Here is a 12,689-nt window from a genome sequence, read left to right as displayed (position 1 = left end):
AGCCCTACTGTTGATGTATGCTCTTTGAAAACTTACTTTTCTCTCAAAAATTACATGAAGGATAAAATTTTAACTCGCATCTGAATTTTTCGCCGTGAGCAGTGTAAGCACTAATATGAAACTTCTGGACAGATTAAAACTGTGTGCCGGACCAGTACTCCCAACTCAGGATCTTTGGTTTTCACTGTCATGCACTTCACTGACTGAGTTACCTAGGCAGAGCTCATGACCCATGCTCACAGCTTTACTTCCACCGGTACATTATTTTCTACACTCTGAATTTCATACAAATTCCCCTGTAAAACGTTGAAGTTGAAAGTGTGATAGGTGGCATGAGGGGGGATTGGGTAAAGAGGGGGCCAGAGAAGTGGGGGGGGGGGGGGGGCTAGAGGCCAAGCAGGAAAGGGAGGGGGGCGAAAGGGGGCTCGAGAGGACGGACGAAAGGGGGTAGGAGGGGATGGGCAACTGGGGTCAGGGATCAGAGGAAATGGGCAGGGGGAGGGGTACAGAGTGGTGAGGGAAAGGAGTTCAATGATGCAGGACAGTGGGAGGAAGGAGATCAGTGGTGGTTGGGGAACTGTGTACACGAGGATAAGAGGCAGTGGGAGAAAGGGGGGTAAGAGGTGGTGGGAGAAATTGAGTACAAGGGAGTCAGGGGTATGGGAGTAACATGAGAATAAGGAGTTGAAGGAATTAGGTACAAGGTGATGGGGAAAAGACAGTATGAAGGAGATGCAGAAACATTCAAAGTTGGCGTTAGCTCTACACAACACTGTACATAAGCAGAACCATGAAATGTCTTAAAAGCTACATACAATATAGTTGTTGTAAGGATCACAGTGTTAGGAGACATAGTGCCAGTAGCACACACTGCTCCAATTTGTAGTGACATACATCGATTCATAACTATGAAGTCTAGGACAGACCAAACTTACACATAATGCTTGTAATGACTATTTGAAAGCCAATGCCTTCTATGTCAGTTATATAATTATATCTTCTTCAGCTCCACAAATATTTTTTCACTGAGTGTAAATAGTGAGGAGTTTGTAACTAGGACAATGTAACTGTAGGTGGAAATTAAAATTACGAACGTAGAAAACCTGATGGAACCAATAAAATATGTCCAATAAACGTTAATCCTGGGAACATAAAAGTGGGGCTATACTGTAGGCCAAACTGCTCCTTCCCCAACACTTTTAATATGGAACATATCAATAATAACAGAGCTTTTTTGTTGTTTTCAACAAGATGTTTTAGTTTCCTGGTATTGGACAGAAGATCCCGTGTTAGTGATTATATTCAAAGGCTTTGTAAAACATGAACACAAATTATTTGTGAAACAATGAAAACAGGATTCTTATGTCAGACTGAGAATAACTTCCATGATTGGAAGTACAGTCATTTCTCTAAAAAAGTTTGATTCATCACATTCCTAATCAAAAGAATACCAAAGGCAAGTACCCAACAAGAATATCACCTGTAAAAACTGACACGTCAAAAAATAAAAAATAAAAAAAAATTTCCGGAATCCTAATGGCTACATTACCTGGTGATAGCATTATTACTGTTCTTAATATAATCCACCAAATAAATTAGCTATAAAAGTGGGGCAAAACAATTTGCTCTTGCACATGAAAAAACATTAATGAACTTTTTGTAATTTATTACTTATGTCCACCCTGTTACACAAATCTCATAACAGATCACTATGAGATTAGTCTACATACCTTTCATATTTAACCCACTAACACCTCACATTGCCATATGGCAATGGTGCACATGATTCTACTAAATATTTTCCTATGTATTCAAATTTTCAAACTAGAGTGGTGGGGAGCAAAAAAGAATGCAGAACTCAAGAAGATGGTCACTGCTGTTTCCATCTATCTGTTCTTGTGCTATTATCAAAGTCACAAGACTACTGACAGAGACTGCAAGAAATAATGAGTGCACACTTTGAGTAAGTTTATTATTAAGCAGATAATTATTACTGTTTTTTTCCCAAACTTATTATGTAGTGGTGTTACAGATACACTGCTGGACATGATGATATAACATTTAGTGAAGTGGGTAAACAATGATCAGCATACCTTAGTTTGAACATTTCTGTTGTCATACTGCTACACTAAGCATTTGCACTACCTATTTTACTTCTTGAGTTCCTTTCACAAGAATCTTCTAGGGCAGGCTTTTCGCTTGCTGAAGTCTTAGACATTATTACTATACCCAGGCCACAGAAACATTGCACTTGACATTTGCGTATGAAGTTGGCAGCGTAACAGAGTAACAAGTGAAGAACGATAGGCGCTAGGTGTTCAGCGTGGGGCGCCAGCCAATCACAGCGCAGTGAGCACTGCTGTTACTCAGGTGCTGTGACGTCACAGTTCCTGCGTTGCCGGCTTTGTTTAGTGAATGTGTATACAACGTGAGTTGTATGTTGTTTACCGCGTGTTTTCGTTGTACTGTGTGCTATATCGTTGTGACTTTTGTTACGTTGTGAATTTACGTACTTGGAAAATGCCACAGAAAAGACTTCGTTCACCTAGTGACAATCCTTTGCGTCGAGGGGTGCCGCTAAACAGCCAGGCACTGGAGTTTCTACGCAGAACTCTTGAGTTTTACGAGCAGGAGAAAAACTACGTAAGCATTCATGTGCAGCCATCAATTCCTGCCGACAAAGTGGTGGAACGTACGTCGAAAACTCTTGGTATTAGTGCAAGAACGGTAGTAAGTAAGAGAGTATTACTACAAAACTTGGAAGATACTGAAGTGAGCCGTAACGATTCCGAGCTGTCTGGATCAAATAATACATTTTTATCAACCCCGGGAAAGAAGAAAAAGCGGCGTAGACCTATAACAGATTTAGATTCTTTCCAGACTGATGCAGTTCGTAGGCATGTTTATGCTTACTACAACAGAAAAGAGTATCCGACTGTAGCTAAGTTATTAACCTCTTTAAAAGAAAGTGAACTCTTTAGGGGTGGTAAAACATCACTAAAAATTGTGCTAAAAAATATGGGTTTCCGTTACAAAACGCTAGACGGACGCAAAGTACTGTTAGAGGGGGCACATATTGTTACCGCTCGTAGCATTTTTTCAAAATTGTTGGCAGAGACATTCATTCCATAATTTGGCTAGACAAAACGTGGGTTAATGCCGGGGAAGCTGTCAGTAAATGTTGGACGGATAACACACTCAGCAGTAACGGCCATCAGCCGACGGGAAGAGGAGCTAGATTAATTGTGGTCCATGCAGGCTCCTCCAGTGGTTTTGTCCCTGATGCACTTTTAGTTTTTAGATCAAAAAAGACTGGTGATTACCATGAAGATATGGATCACACACAATTTGTTGAGTGGTTCAGGAACCTTTTAAAACAATTTCCTGTCCCTACAACAATTGTAATGGACAATGCTCCATATCATTCGGTGATACAGAACAAAGCCCCAACTACAAATGATCGGAAAGAAGTTATGGTGCAGTGGTTACAGGCTCGAAATATTGCAGCAGATGTGGGTATGACAAAGGTTCTGTTATATTCTCTTGTTAAAGAAAATAAGCCTACTACACCTCCATACGTAGTAGACGAAATTGCCAAGGAGCAGGGTCATACTGTAATAAGGCTGCCACCATATCACTGCCATTTCAATCCTATTGAGTTAGTATAGAGTGACGTAAAAATGTATGTAAGGAACAACAACAAGTCCTTTACAATAACAGAGGTGGAAAAGCTGTTGCGTGAAGCTCTTGTGACTGTGCATGCAGCCTCATGGAGAAAAAAAGTAGAGCACGTCGAGAAGCTTATACGAGCAGCACAGACAATAGAAGGCATTATCAGCGGCCATGAACAATTAATGATTTGTCTTGCCGATGACGACGACGAAGACGGTTTAGCGATGAATCGGACAACAGTGACGAAGGTGAGCTGGATGGAATTGCGCCATTATCGCTGTAAATTGGCGAGTGAAAAAAATTCTAATATTGGTTATTTATTGCAATCTCGGTTATTATTTATTTTGTAAACTACGTACATTATTGATTTTAAAGTACCAGTCGTCAGATGATTGTTTTTTGTATTTCTTTGCTCAGTTATCGAAAGGGTGCGCATTGTTATGCTTTTACATGCATTATTATATGGTTGTTTACTTCCTGTCATTGTAGTACAACTAAAAACGAGTTTTTATATACATTGTAATTGCTCAATCGCTTGCATTTACGAGACGGGACGGAAAACTGTATCGTCTGCTGTGTGTATAGAGGCTGCTGGTGCAACATCGCTATTACAGTATAGCCAACCTAACTAGACGAAAAGCGAACTGTAAAGTGCAATGTTTCGCCGGCGGGGGTATAGACGAGGATATGACTGGAGACATTTTCACGGAGCATACAGAAGTCAATACAGAAACAGTTGAGGATTCAGGAGATGAGAACAATTGTGGCTAAATACGTTATTTCCCATATAATTCACAATTTTGCAACTAACATTTTGTGTACCATTCACCAGTATTGAATATGTCATTACAGGCTCTTGATAATTTATCATCTCGGCCATTAAGGGCTAATGCAGAAGGCAGACTTGCCAATAATGCAAGAATGGTACTGATTATGACACTGCCACTTTGTTAGCATGATCTTCACCTTTGCCTGGTCCAGCTTTACATTCTGTTCTACCTTCAGCCAATGTTGGTACAATACATACCCCTTCATTGTCAAAGACAGTGAAATGGAGCACTGAAAGAGAAGCAGATCCATCACAGTAGATAAACAAAGCAGATTTTAACACTTAATACTATACTTCAATTTCCAAAGCTGATTATTCTAAATATAAAAGTATGTCTGCTTTGAAGATTTTTGAAAGATTTATAGACAACGAGACAGCTTAGCATTTAGTTGATGAAACAAAATGTTATGCCTTATTTGTTAACTGTCCAGATCCAAAATAACGTATAATGAGATTAAATGATTCATTGGGATTTTGTTTGTTAGTGGGTAAAATATACTGCCATCTAAAAAGACATTACTGGGATAGTAATTAAGACACTACTGGGATAGTAATAAAGACATGAAGAACCAAGCAGTATGTAACCCATGAGGCAGGATAGATTTCTGTTGATTTTTGCACTCTGTCAATAACATTAAAATTGACCTTAATGACTTGGAAAATTTGTCCAGTTATGGAAATGGTAAAGAAGTGGTGCATAGATAATTTTGTACTTGATGAGCATTTGCCATATGACAAAAGCATAGTTAAATATTTTGGCCACTGTGGTTGAAACCAATTTATTAGGGCTAAACCAATATGATTTGGGTCCTAAACATGGAGCCTTGATGCTAAGAATCGCTAATCAGGCAATATCCAACTTTACCATGGTAAATATGGAGAAGTATTTGCCAAGGCAGCGAGCTCCTTACTGGCATTACTTGATGAAATTCCAACAGAGAAGAGGAAGTTACATTATACATTTTTCTGGTTCTGCACTTTTCCCATTTTTAAAATTCTATATGAGAAAATAGAATTCCAAGAAAATAGAATTCCAAAAAAACTGACCACTTCAAGGTAATATCGTGAGTGCTACAAAACAGTAACTGAGAGAAATGATGGACTGCAAGAGATTTTCTCAGAAAACAAAGGGGGATGTGGAAATCCTGAGGTCTCAAGTAACTGTAAAGTTTAACTTGTACAGGGGAGGAATAGACCAAATGGTACAAATTCTGGGATGCTACCAAACAGAAATTCATAGCAAGAAATGGTATTGGCCCCTGCTGACATGGCTGCTCGAGGTAGCTATGCAGAACATATGGGTTCTGTATAATAAATCAGCCAGACCAAAAACTTGCCAACCACAACTCACAAACTGGGAGAACACCTGCATCAAAGTCTTCAATAGACAAATGTATATCCTATTTCAAAAGGTTTGACTGGACTGATCATTTTATTCAACACACGGAAAAGAAAAACAAGGAAAGGTGTACTGGAAGTAACTGTACACCGTTTGTAAGAACGCTGGAAGTAACTGTACGTCGTTTGTAAGAACAATATGTTAAATATGGAAAGAAAGATCGTGCACGGAGTGTTCCATTCTGTTTCATTCCCACTAGAAGTATGATAAACTGTCCATCTAATAATTCACTGCTGTGTACATATGTGATTACCTTTGTTATATGACGCATGAAAGGCAAGGATGTGGGTGCAAATCTTGGTCTGGCACACGTTTAATTGGTTATATAGTGTAACCAACAGCACCAGAATTATTTTTCTTTTCAATTTTTGTGTGTTTTTTATGTATTATGTATTAAGACAAATTGAATAAATTAAATGCTGCACAAGAATAGTTATCAATTTTATTTTTTTTATTTTCAAAATAAATGCCATTGTCGTGGTAACCCTAGGCACTTACAGAACTAATATTCTGTGTTCACATAAGCACTCAATATAGGTATGGTATGGTCAAATTCAGATATATAATTAATTCTATATCTATAGTATCTTATGAATAGTGCACTCTAAAGGATGAATTGTACAACTGAATATGATCATACCCTATCTACAGGGAGTGCTTATGTCAACGCGGAATATTAGCTCCTGTAAGCACCTGGTGTTGCCATATGGCAACGGTACGTATTTTCAAAATTAAAAATTTCATATTTACTCTCATACAGAATTTCGTTTATTCAATTAGCTTGGAACATAATAAATTAAAAAACACACGAAAAACTGAAAAAAATTGACGCTAATGGTTACACTCTGTAACAGATTAAAAAGATGTGTGGCCTTTCATGGATAATGCACTTAGCAGCTGAGCTATCCATGTACGACTCAAAAACCACCCCACCTATTCCAAAAAATTGGACCTTTCTTTAACCCTCTTAACACTGCAGAAGTTCTGTTAACTTAGCTGGTGATCACTTGTGGTAGAGAACATATTTTGAATGACTGAAACAAACCCTATTCTGTGGCCCAGGCAGAGTTTCACAATACAACTGAGACTTAGCAGTTGTGAAACTTGTGTGTGCCAGACCAACACTAAAACCAAATAACTTCCATGTTTTAATCTCTCAGGGAGTTTCAGACCACCATACACTAGATTGAAGTTGTCATTCTGGACAACTTTTATCTTAATTAACATATTTCTGGGCTCTTTTTGGGGCATTAACACACAAATGTAACAATAAAAGGCGTAGAATCTACTGAGTACAGATGATGTGTTACCATTCCATGGCCAAACACTTCACAGTAGCAACAGTCACAGTGCCTGGAATCTCTCTGAGTTGATGTTGTTGTAGAACTGGAGCGCTCCGAACATGTATCATCCTGGCTAGAAGAATCTTCCACATCCGGGACATCACCATCAGTATCTAGAAAAGACAGACAATATTTGTACTTACAAATATACACTGAGCAATGGTCAAAAGAGGGGTGGGGAAACATGAAGGGAAGGGTTTGATGACGTAGAAGGAGAGCGCATGCACGAGGAAGAAGGGAAAGTACAATACATACACATGGTAGAACATAAATGCATTGTAATCCCTAAGGGACCACACTTAATAAAAGAATGACAGGTGACTTTGCAATCCCAAGGTGATGGAAGTGATGATGTAGCAAAGCAAGCTGGGGCCCATTTCCATTTTGTTTTGTTATTTGCATCACTAATGTTAGTGAGAGATGTGCCATAAGATAAAGCTGTCATTCTGTATTTCTGAGTATAAGACGAGTTCCAACTTTGCTAAATTAAATTAGTCAGAATAATTTCCTAATTAATTTGAACAATTTCAAGTAAGCAGTTATGCTGAAGTTCAGTTCAGTTCAATTAATTAACAGTAATTATTTCATATTCCAGTCACTCTGCTGACATGTAAACAGATGTAATTACTATATTACTGATAAAGTTTGGAAAATAACTCACAGAAATCCTTTAAGTATAAATGTAGATAACTTCCAAAATATGGTAGGAACATCAGCACTTAGTTTCTGGCACTGTTTATTTATGTATGGCATTGTTTATTTAGCTTTTTCTGCCGTTTCATCATCGAGAACGCTTATTTCAGTCAAAACTCTTCAGACCAAAACCGATTCTCTTACACGATTCACTTAATTTGAGATGTAAAAATTCTAACTGTAAATTATCAAAATTACATTTTTTGCAATGTGGAACTTTGACAGTCATTTTTACAAAGCTATACAAGCACTGGGTCTGAAGCCATTTTAGGTCAGTCTGTTCCAAGATTTTGAGTGTGGAACCCGTGTCGGTCAAAACAGCAATAGTGTAATGGTGCAATGATGTATGCCGTGAACAGGAAGACGAACAGTGAAGAAGGAGAGTTACTGCTGGTTGACTTTTATATTAAAGTGTCACATGTATCATTCATCTGATTGAGACTGTTGTAGGTTGGTTAGGTTATATTGCTCCGGGACTATTATCGTATAAATGGAAGGTGCAGTATGTGCATACCTGGTAGATGAGACTTAACTATGTAATTAAAATATGGACTGTCCATAATGGTGAGCTCAACGAGCTGCCCATAGGGGCAGACAGAACATGACAATCCCATTTGGGGTAGACAGGAATCAAGCCAACTGATGGCAGTGGAGATTTGGAAGGAGCTAGTGAAGGCAGCACTTATGTAAGGCCCTTCCTCGGTTTGAGGAGCAGTAGTACACCCTCACCCCTTCATGAACTAAGTGTCCTACATTCCAATTTAGGTCAAATAGTTTGAGGGATGGTTTCTTTAGTTTTCACAGTGAGGTGCTGCATATTTCTGCAATTGATTTTGTCATGAGCAAGTGTTGTTTTCACAGCGAAATTTTCAGCCTGCAGAGGAGTGTGCACTGATATAAAACATCCCAGCGCATTAAAATGGTGTGCAGGACTGAGTACTGATCTCGGGATCTTTGGCTTTTGTGGAAAAGTGCTCTACTGACTGAGCTAACCCAAGCATGACTCCCAACCATCCTCACAGCTTTACTTCCACCAGCACCTCACCTCCTCTCCTCAAAGTTCGAGCCTCAGTCTGGCACACAGTTTTAATCTGCCAGGAAGAATCAGCAAGTGTTGTGTTACCAGGTATAGACAAAATGAAATCTGTCTCTCAGATGGTAGACATATAATGCTAAATTCATCACAACTGAAAGTTCCAATGTCCCCCCTCAGAGAGTCCTCTGGAATGACATGAGATTATATCTTGGCTGAATACGGCACCCACCTGTGTGAAGTGTTTTGCTATTGTCTGGGCCATTTCCCTCTAGCTCATCTGGAGTCTGTCATTTCTCATTGTACCAGTTACTGGACACCTGCTCACAACACTCAGAAATCTCACTGATTGTATCCCATACTACAGTAGTTTTTGTGGAACAATTCATGGAGAGAAATTCACATAACAATCTCTCTTTACTCTCTTTTGTAATTCGGCATCATTTAGTCCTCAGCATCAAACAGCCTATGAGGTATTTGGCAGCAGACTGGTATTGAATTGTCAAATCATACAACAGCCTCTAACAGCCGAGTGACACTGTTCAATCTGCTAGTGAACAGACAGTCTTTGTAGAAGCATGGCCCGAAGAATTTGGAATGGTTGCATCAGTAACTTGGTGGACCATGTTTGGAAAGTGTTCATTAGGCAGTCTGAATACTCAAATACTGACTTTTGACTCTGCTATCAGAATCCAGGTCCACAAGTGGTCACTTCATCAATGAAAGTCCACTGAACAGTCAGTCAGGTACGGAAATTTTATTTACAGCCCAATGTTAAAGAATGGCAGTGCTGAAGTGCATGTTGTATCTACATTCAAAAGACAACTATTCTCCCTGTGTGAAGCTCACAGTGCCATTACGTTGGGGACTTGTGCAGATTTTAATGCACTTAGAATACTTTCACAGAGAAATGGGCAGAGGAGCTGTACAATTAGGTTGTTGACAGCCTGAATGTCAAACTTTAATTTGAGAAAGGCATAGGGGGCATAAAATATAGTTACCCTACACAGCACTTCTGCTGCTGCAGCAATTGCTTGTAAGCTTCAGTTCTTCCGTATGATCCCTTTCATTATTCACATCAACTGCACTATGGGAGTCACTTAATGGATGCAATGGCTCTTTCTATGCCTTTCCCTTTGCATCAATGAAAGGTGCATGCAGCAAAAAGTAGTTTAGCTTTGAGCTAGATAATTTTGTCTGATTTAGTTCAATGTCCAAAACTGGCGAGTTTTGGACCCATTTTTCTTAGTTTTTAACTTCTTCCATAATTTTTTGCCTGCAGAGATGGTGGTGCCGGTACAGCCATAATTCAGTGACCTTAGTACTTTTGTCCTCTGAACACCAGTGTTTTGTCACTTATTTTTCTTCTTCTTTGTCTTAGTGGGTTGGGCAGTGGCTATTTTTGTAGTCTTAATTGCACATCAACTTAAGAGTTGAGTCATGAATATAGTTGATGTTTATATGTCTTCCTGGTGTCAACATAGAATATGCACCTTCTAATCTTCATTCAGTTTTACTGATTAACACTCAGCAGTCACTGATCTAGATTTTAAAGTTGACACACATTTATTTATCCTCAGATTGTCTGCCGTTTGCATCCAGATGCAGCAATGCCCAAAATTTCTGGTGTTACAGCACCACAATGAAACTGGCATGTAATGTATGTTATCATGGCAAATAAAACCAGCCTTGATACGCTCTAGTAGCTTAGACAAATTTAACTTGAAAATGAAGGACGAGTTGTCTGTAGATCATTTCCTCCTTTTATAATTTTGGCACAACTGTCAGTTCTCTACTTTTTTCATTATTTCTGCAGTTCATATACTTTTAAATGCATTAAGGTACAGAATGATACCACACCAGCCAGCTATGCAGTTTAGTTGCTACAAAACACTCATGATAACACTTTCAATTCAGTATGGCAGTTGTCTGAGGTGATGCTGACATCTCTCACATAAATGTTCTGTAGTAAAAGCATGTGACTGGATTTTTAAGAAAACTTGTTCCAGGGTGTTTTGAATGTAAATCTTAAGGGTTTTTCATATTTTTAAATCGATATATGTCAAAATCTTTGGCTCGGGCATACTGGGCCTGACAATGCTGTGTTATGCGCTTGGCCACCTACATCCCATGCATTTCTTTTGTGGGGTTACGTGAAAGATCTTGTGTTTGTGCCTCCTTTGATGAAAACAATTCCATAACTCAAAATGGACAATTCTAATGTGTTCAATAAATGATTCCACATATGTTTCATATGATGTGATATGAATTATCACTTGTGACCAATAGCAGTTACATAGAACACCTATAAAGAGTGTTTTTTTTTAAAAAAAAAGCATGCTCTTTCAGGGCATTATTTGAGCACTCATCAATGGTCCATCATATTCACTGAGAATGTTTACGAAAAGATTAAGTGGCATTTTGATCCCATAAACTGCTAGCGAAATAAACACAGACGGCAACAGTCCCACAAATCTGGCTAAGACTAATACAAAAGCAGTGAATCAAATGTCCATGAGATTCTCTGCAAAATGATTGCTTCACCTCAAAACAGCCATCCACCCCTCCATTTTATAGCAGACGTGGATGTTGATTATTTTAGTGAGATTTTGTCACTCCTTGTGAAATAGGCAATTAAGCCAAGGTCCCAATTTATGGAACAAGTCTTTTTTCCTGTTTGAGCTTCTACGGAAAGAAGGGAACACAAGGACTGGAGAAAGAATAACACAGCCTACAGACAAGAGAGGTCAAGGGAGGTTAAGAGGGGGGGGGGGGGGGGGGGGACATTTACTTGTTTCTCAGTCAGCACAAGTGACCCATCTGTTCGTCTCTTACTGATCAGCAGCTACAGTATAGATAACACAGAAGTAACAAGCACTCGTATAAGTGGATTATATGGACATCCATGTTTAAACATGACTCTTTACATTATTTATTTCTCAACTGACTCACATAACACATTTCGAAAGAGCCAGTACTGATAGATTGCTCAAGTTGCCAGCAAGCAAAAATAGACGACAGTCAACACAAAATGTTCTGATTAGTGTAGTCTTATTTCCATAAACGCACTTACTACCACTGTTCAGCATTCAGGTGTCTTCACCTGCTTCCACAGAAAATAAATTTTTACGAAGCATTCTCACACTGAAAATGAAGATGTGAAAACTACACAAAGCAAGAAACAAGTACTTAAGTGCTTATTTGAAGAAGTAGAAAGAACAATATTCTTGTTTAAAGCCTACAGCCTACACCAATAACCAAGCTGTGTCCTACGAAATAGAAGTGAAGGTCTCCTCCAATTTACTCAAATCTTTTGGTAATGTCACCAATGACAAAAATGCTCGTGTGACCCAGTAATAGTTTCATACTGTTAAACATAGTATCAGTTACAGAAGTACAAATTATGGAAATAAAGTATCAAAGAACTTTTCTGTTACTCTAATTTGGTGAAGATGATGATGTCCTGTAGCTGAACTAAGGCAGAAGCAATTACAAAAAAAGTTTTTTGCTCCAAGAAGAGTTTGATACTTGATATCTTCTACAGTACTACCGATGCCTCCAATCACAAAAACAGAAAGATGTTCATTCTGGTTGTAATGTATCTTGATCTTGAAAAGGGAATAAGAACTAGGCTTCTGGGTATCACTGAACAACCTGATAAGACATGTAATGCTGTTCACAGTCTGATCACTGAATTTACGTAATTTAGATACAAAAGTC

General features: G+C 38.7%; 1 protein-coding gene across 3 annotated transcripts in view; it reads right to left on the bottom strand.

Annotated features, from left to right (window-relative positions):
* Positions 1-12,689, bottom strand: part of LOC126365827 (protein FAM193A-like) — a 234,689-nt gene that overhangs the window by 99,947 nt on the left and 122,053 nt on the right. For all 3 annotated transcript variants that reach the window (XM_050008450.1, XM_050008451.1, XM_050008453.1), the window contains exon 14: positions 7,211-7,356. In XM_050008450.1, the coding sequence (XP_049864407.1) occupies positions 7,211-7,356 (146 nt within the window). The remainder of the gene's footprint in view (positions 1-7,210; positions 7,357-12,689) is intronic.

This window comes from Schistocerca gregaria, chromosome 4, assembly GCF_023897955.1.
Source record: "Schistocerca gregaria isolate iqSchGreg1 chromosome 4, iqSchGreg1.2, whole genome shotgun sequence".
In the NCBI taxonomy this organism is placed as follows: Eukaryota; Metazoa; Arthropoda; class Insecta; order Orthoptera; family Acrididae; genus Schistocerca; species Schistocerca gregaria.
This window is presented reverse-complemented; position numbering and strand designations above follow the sequence as displayed.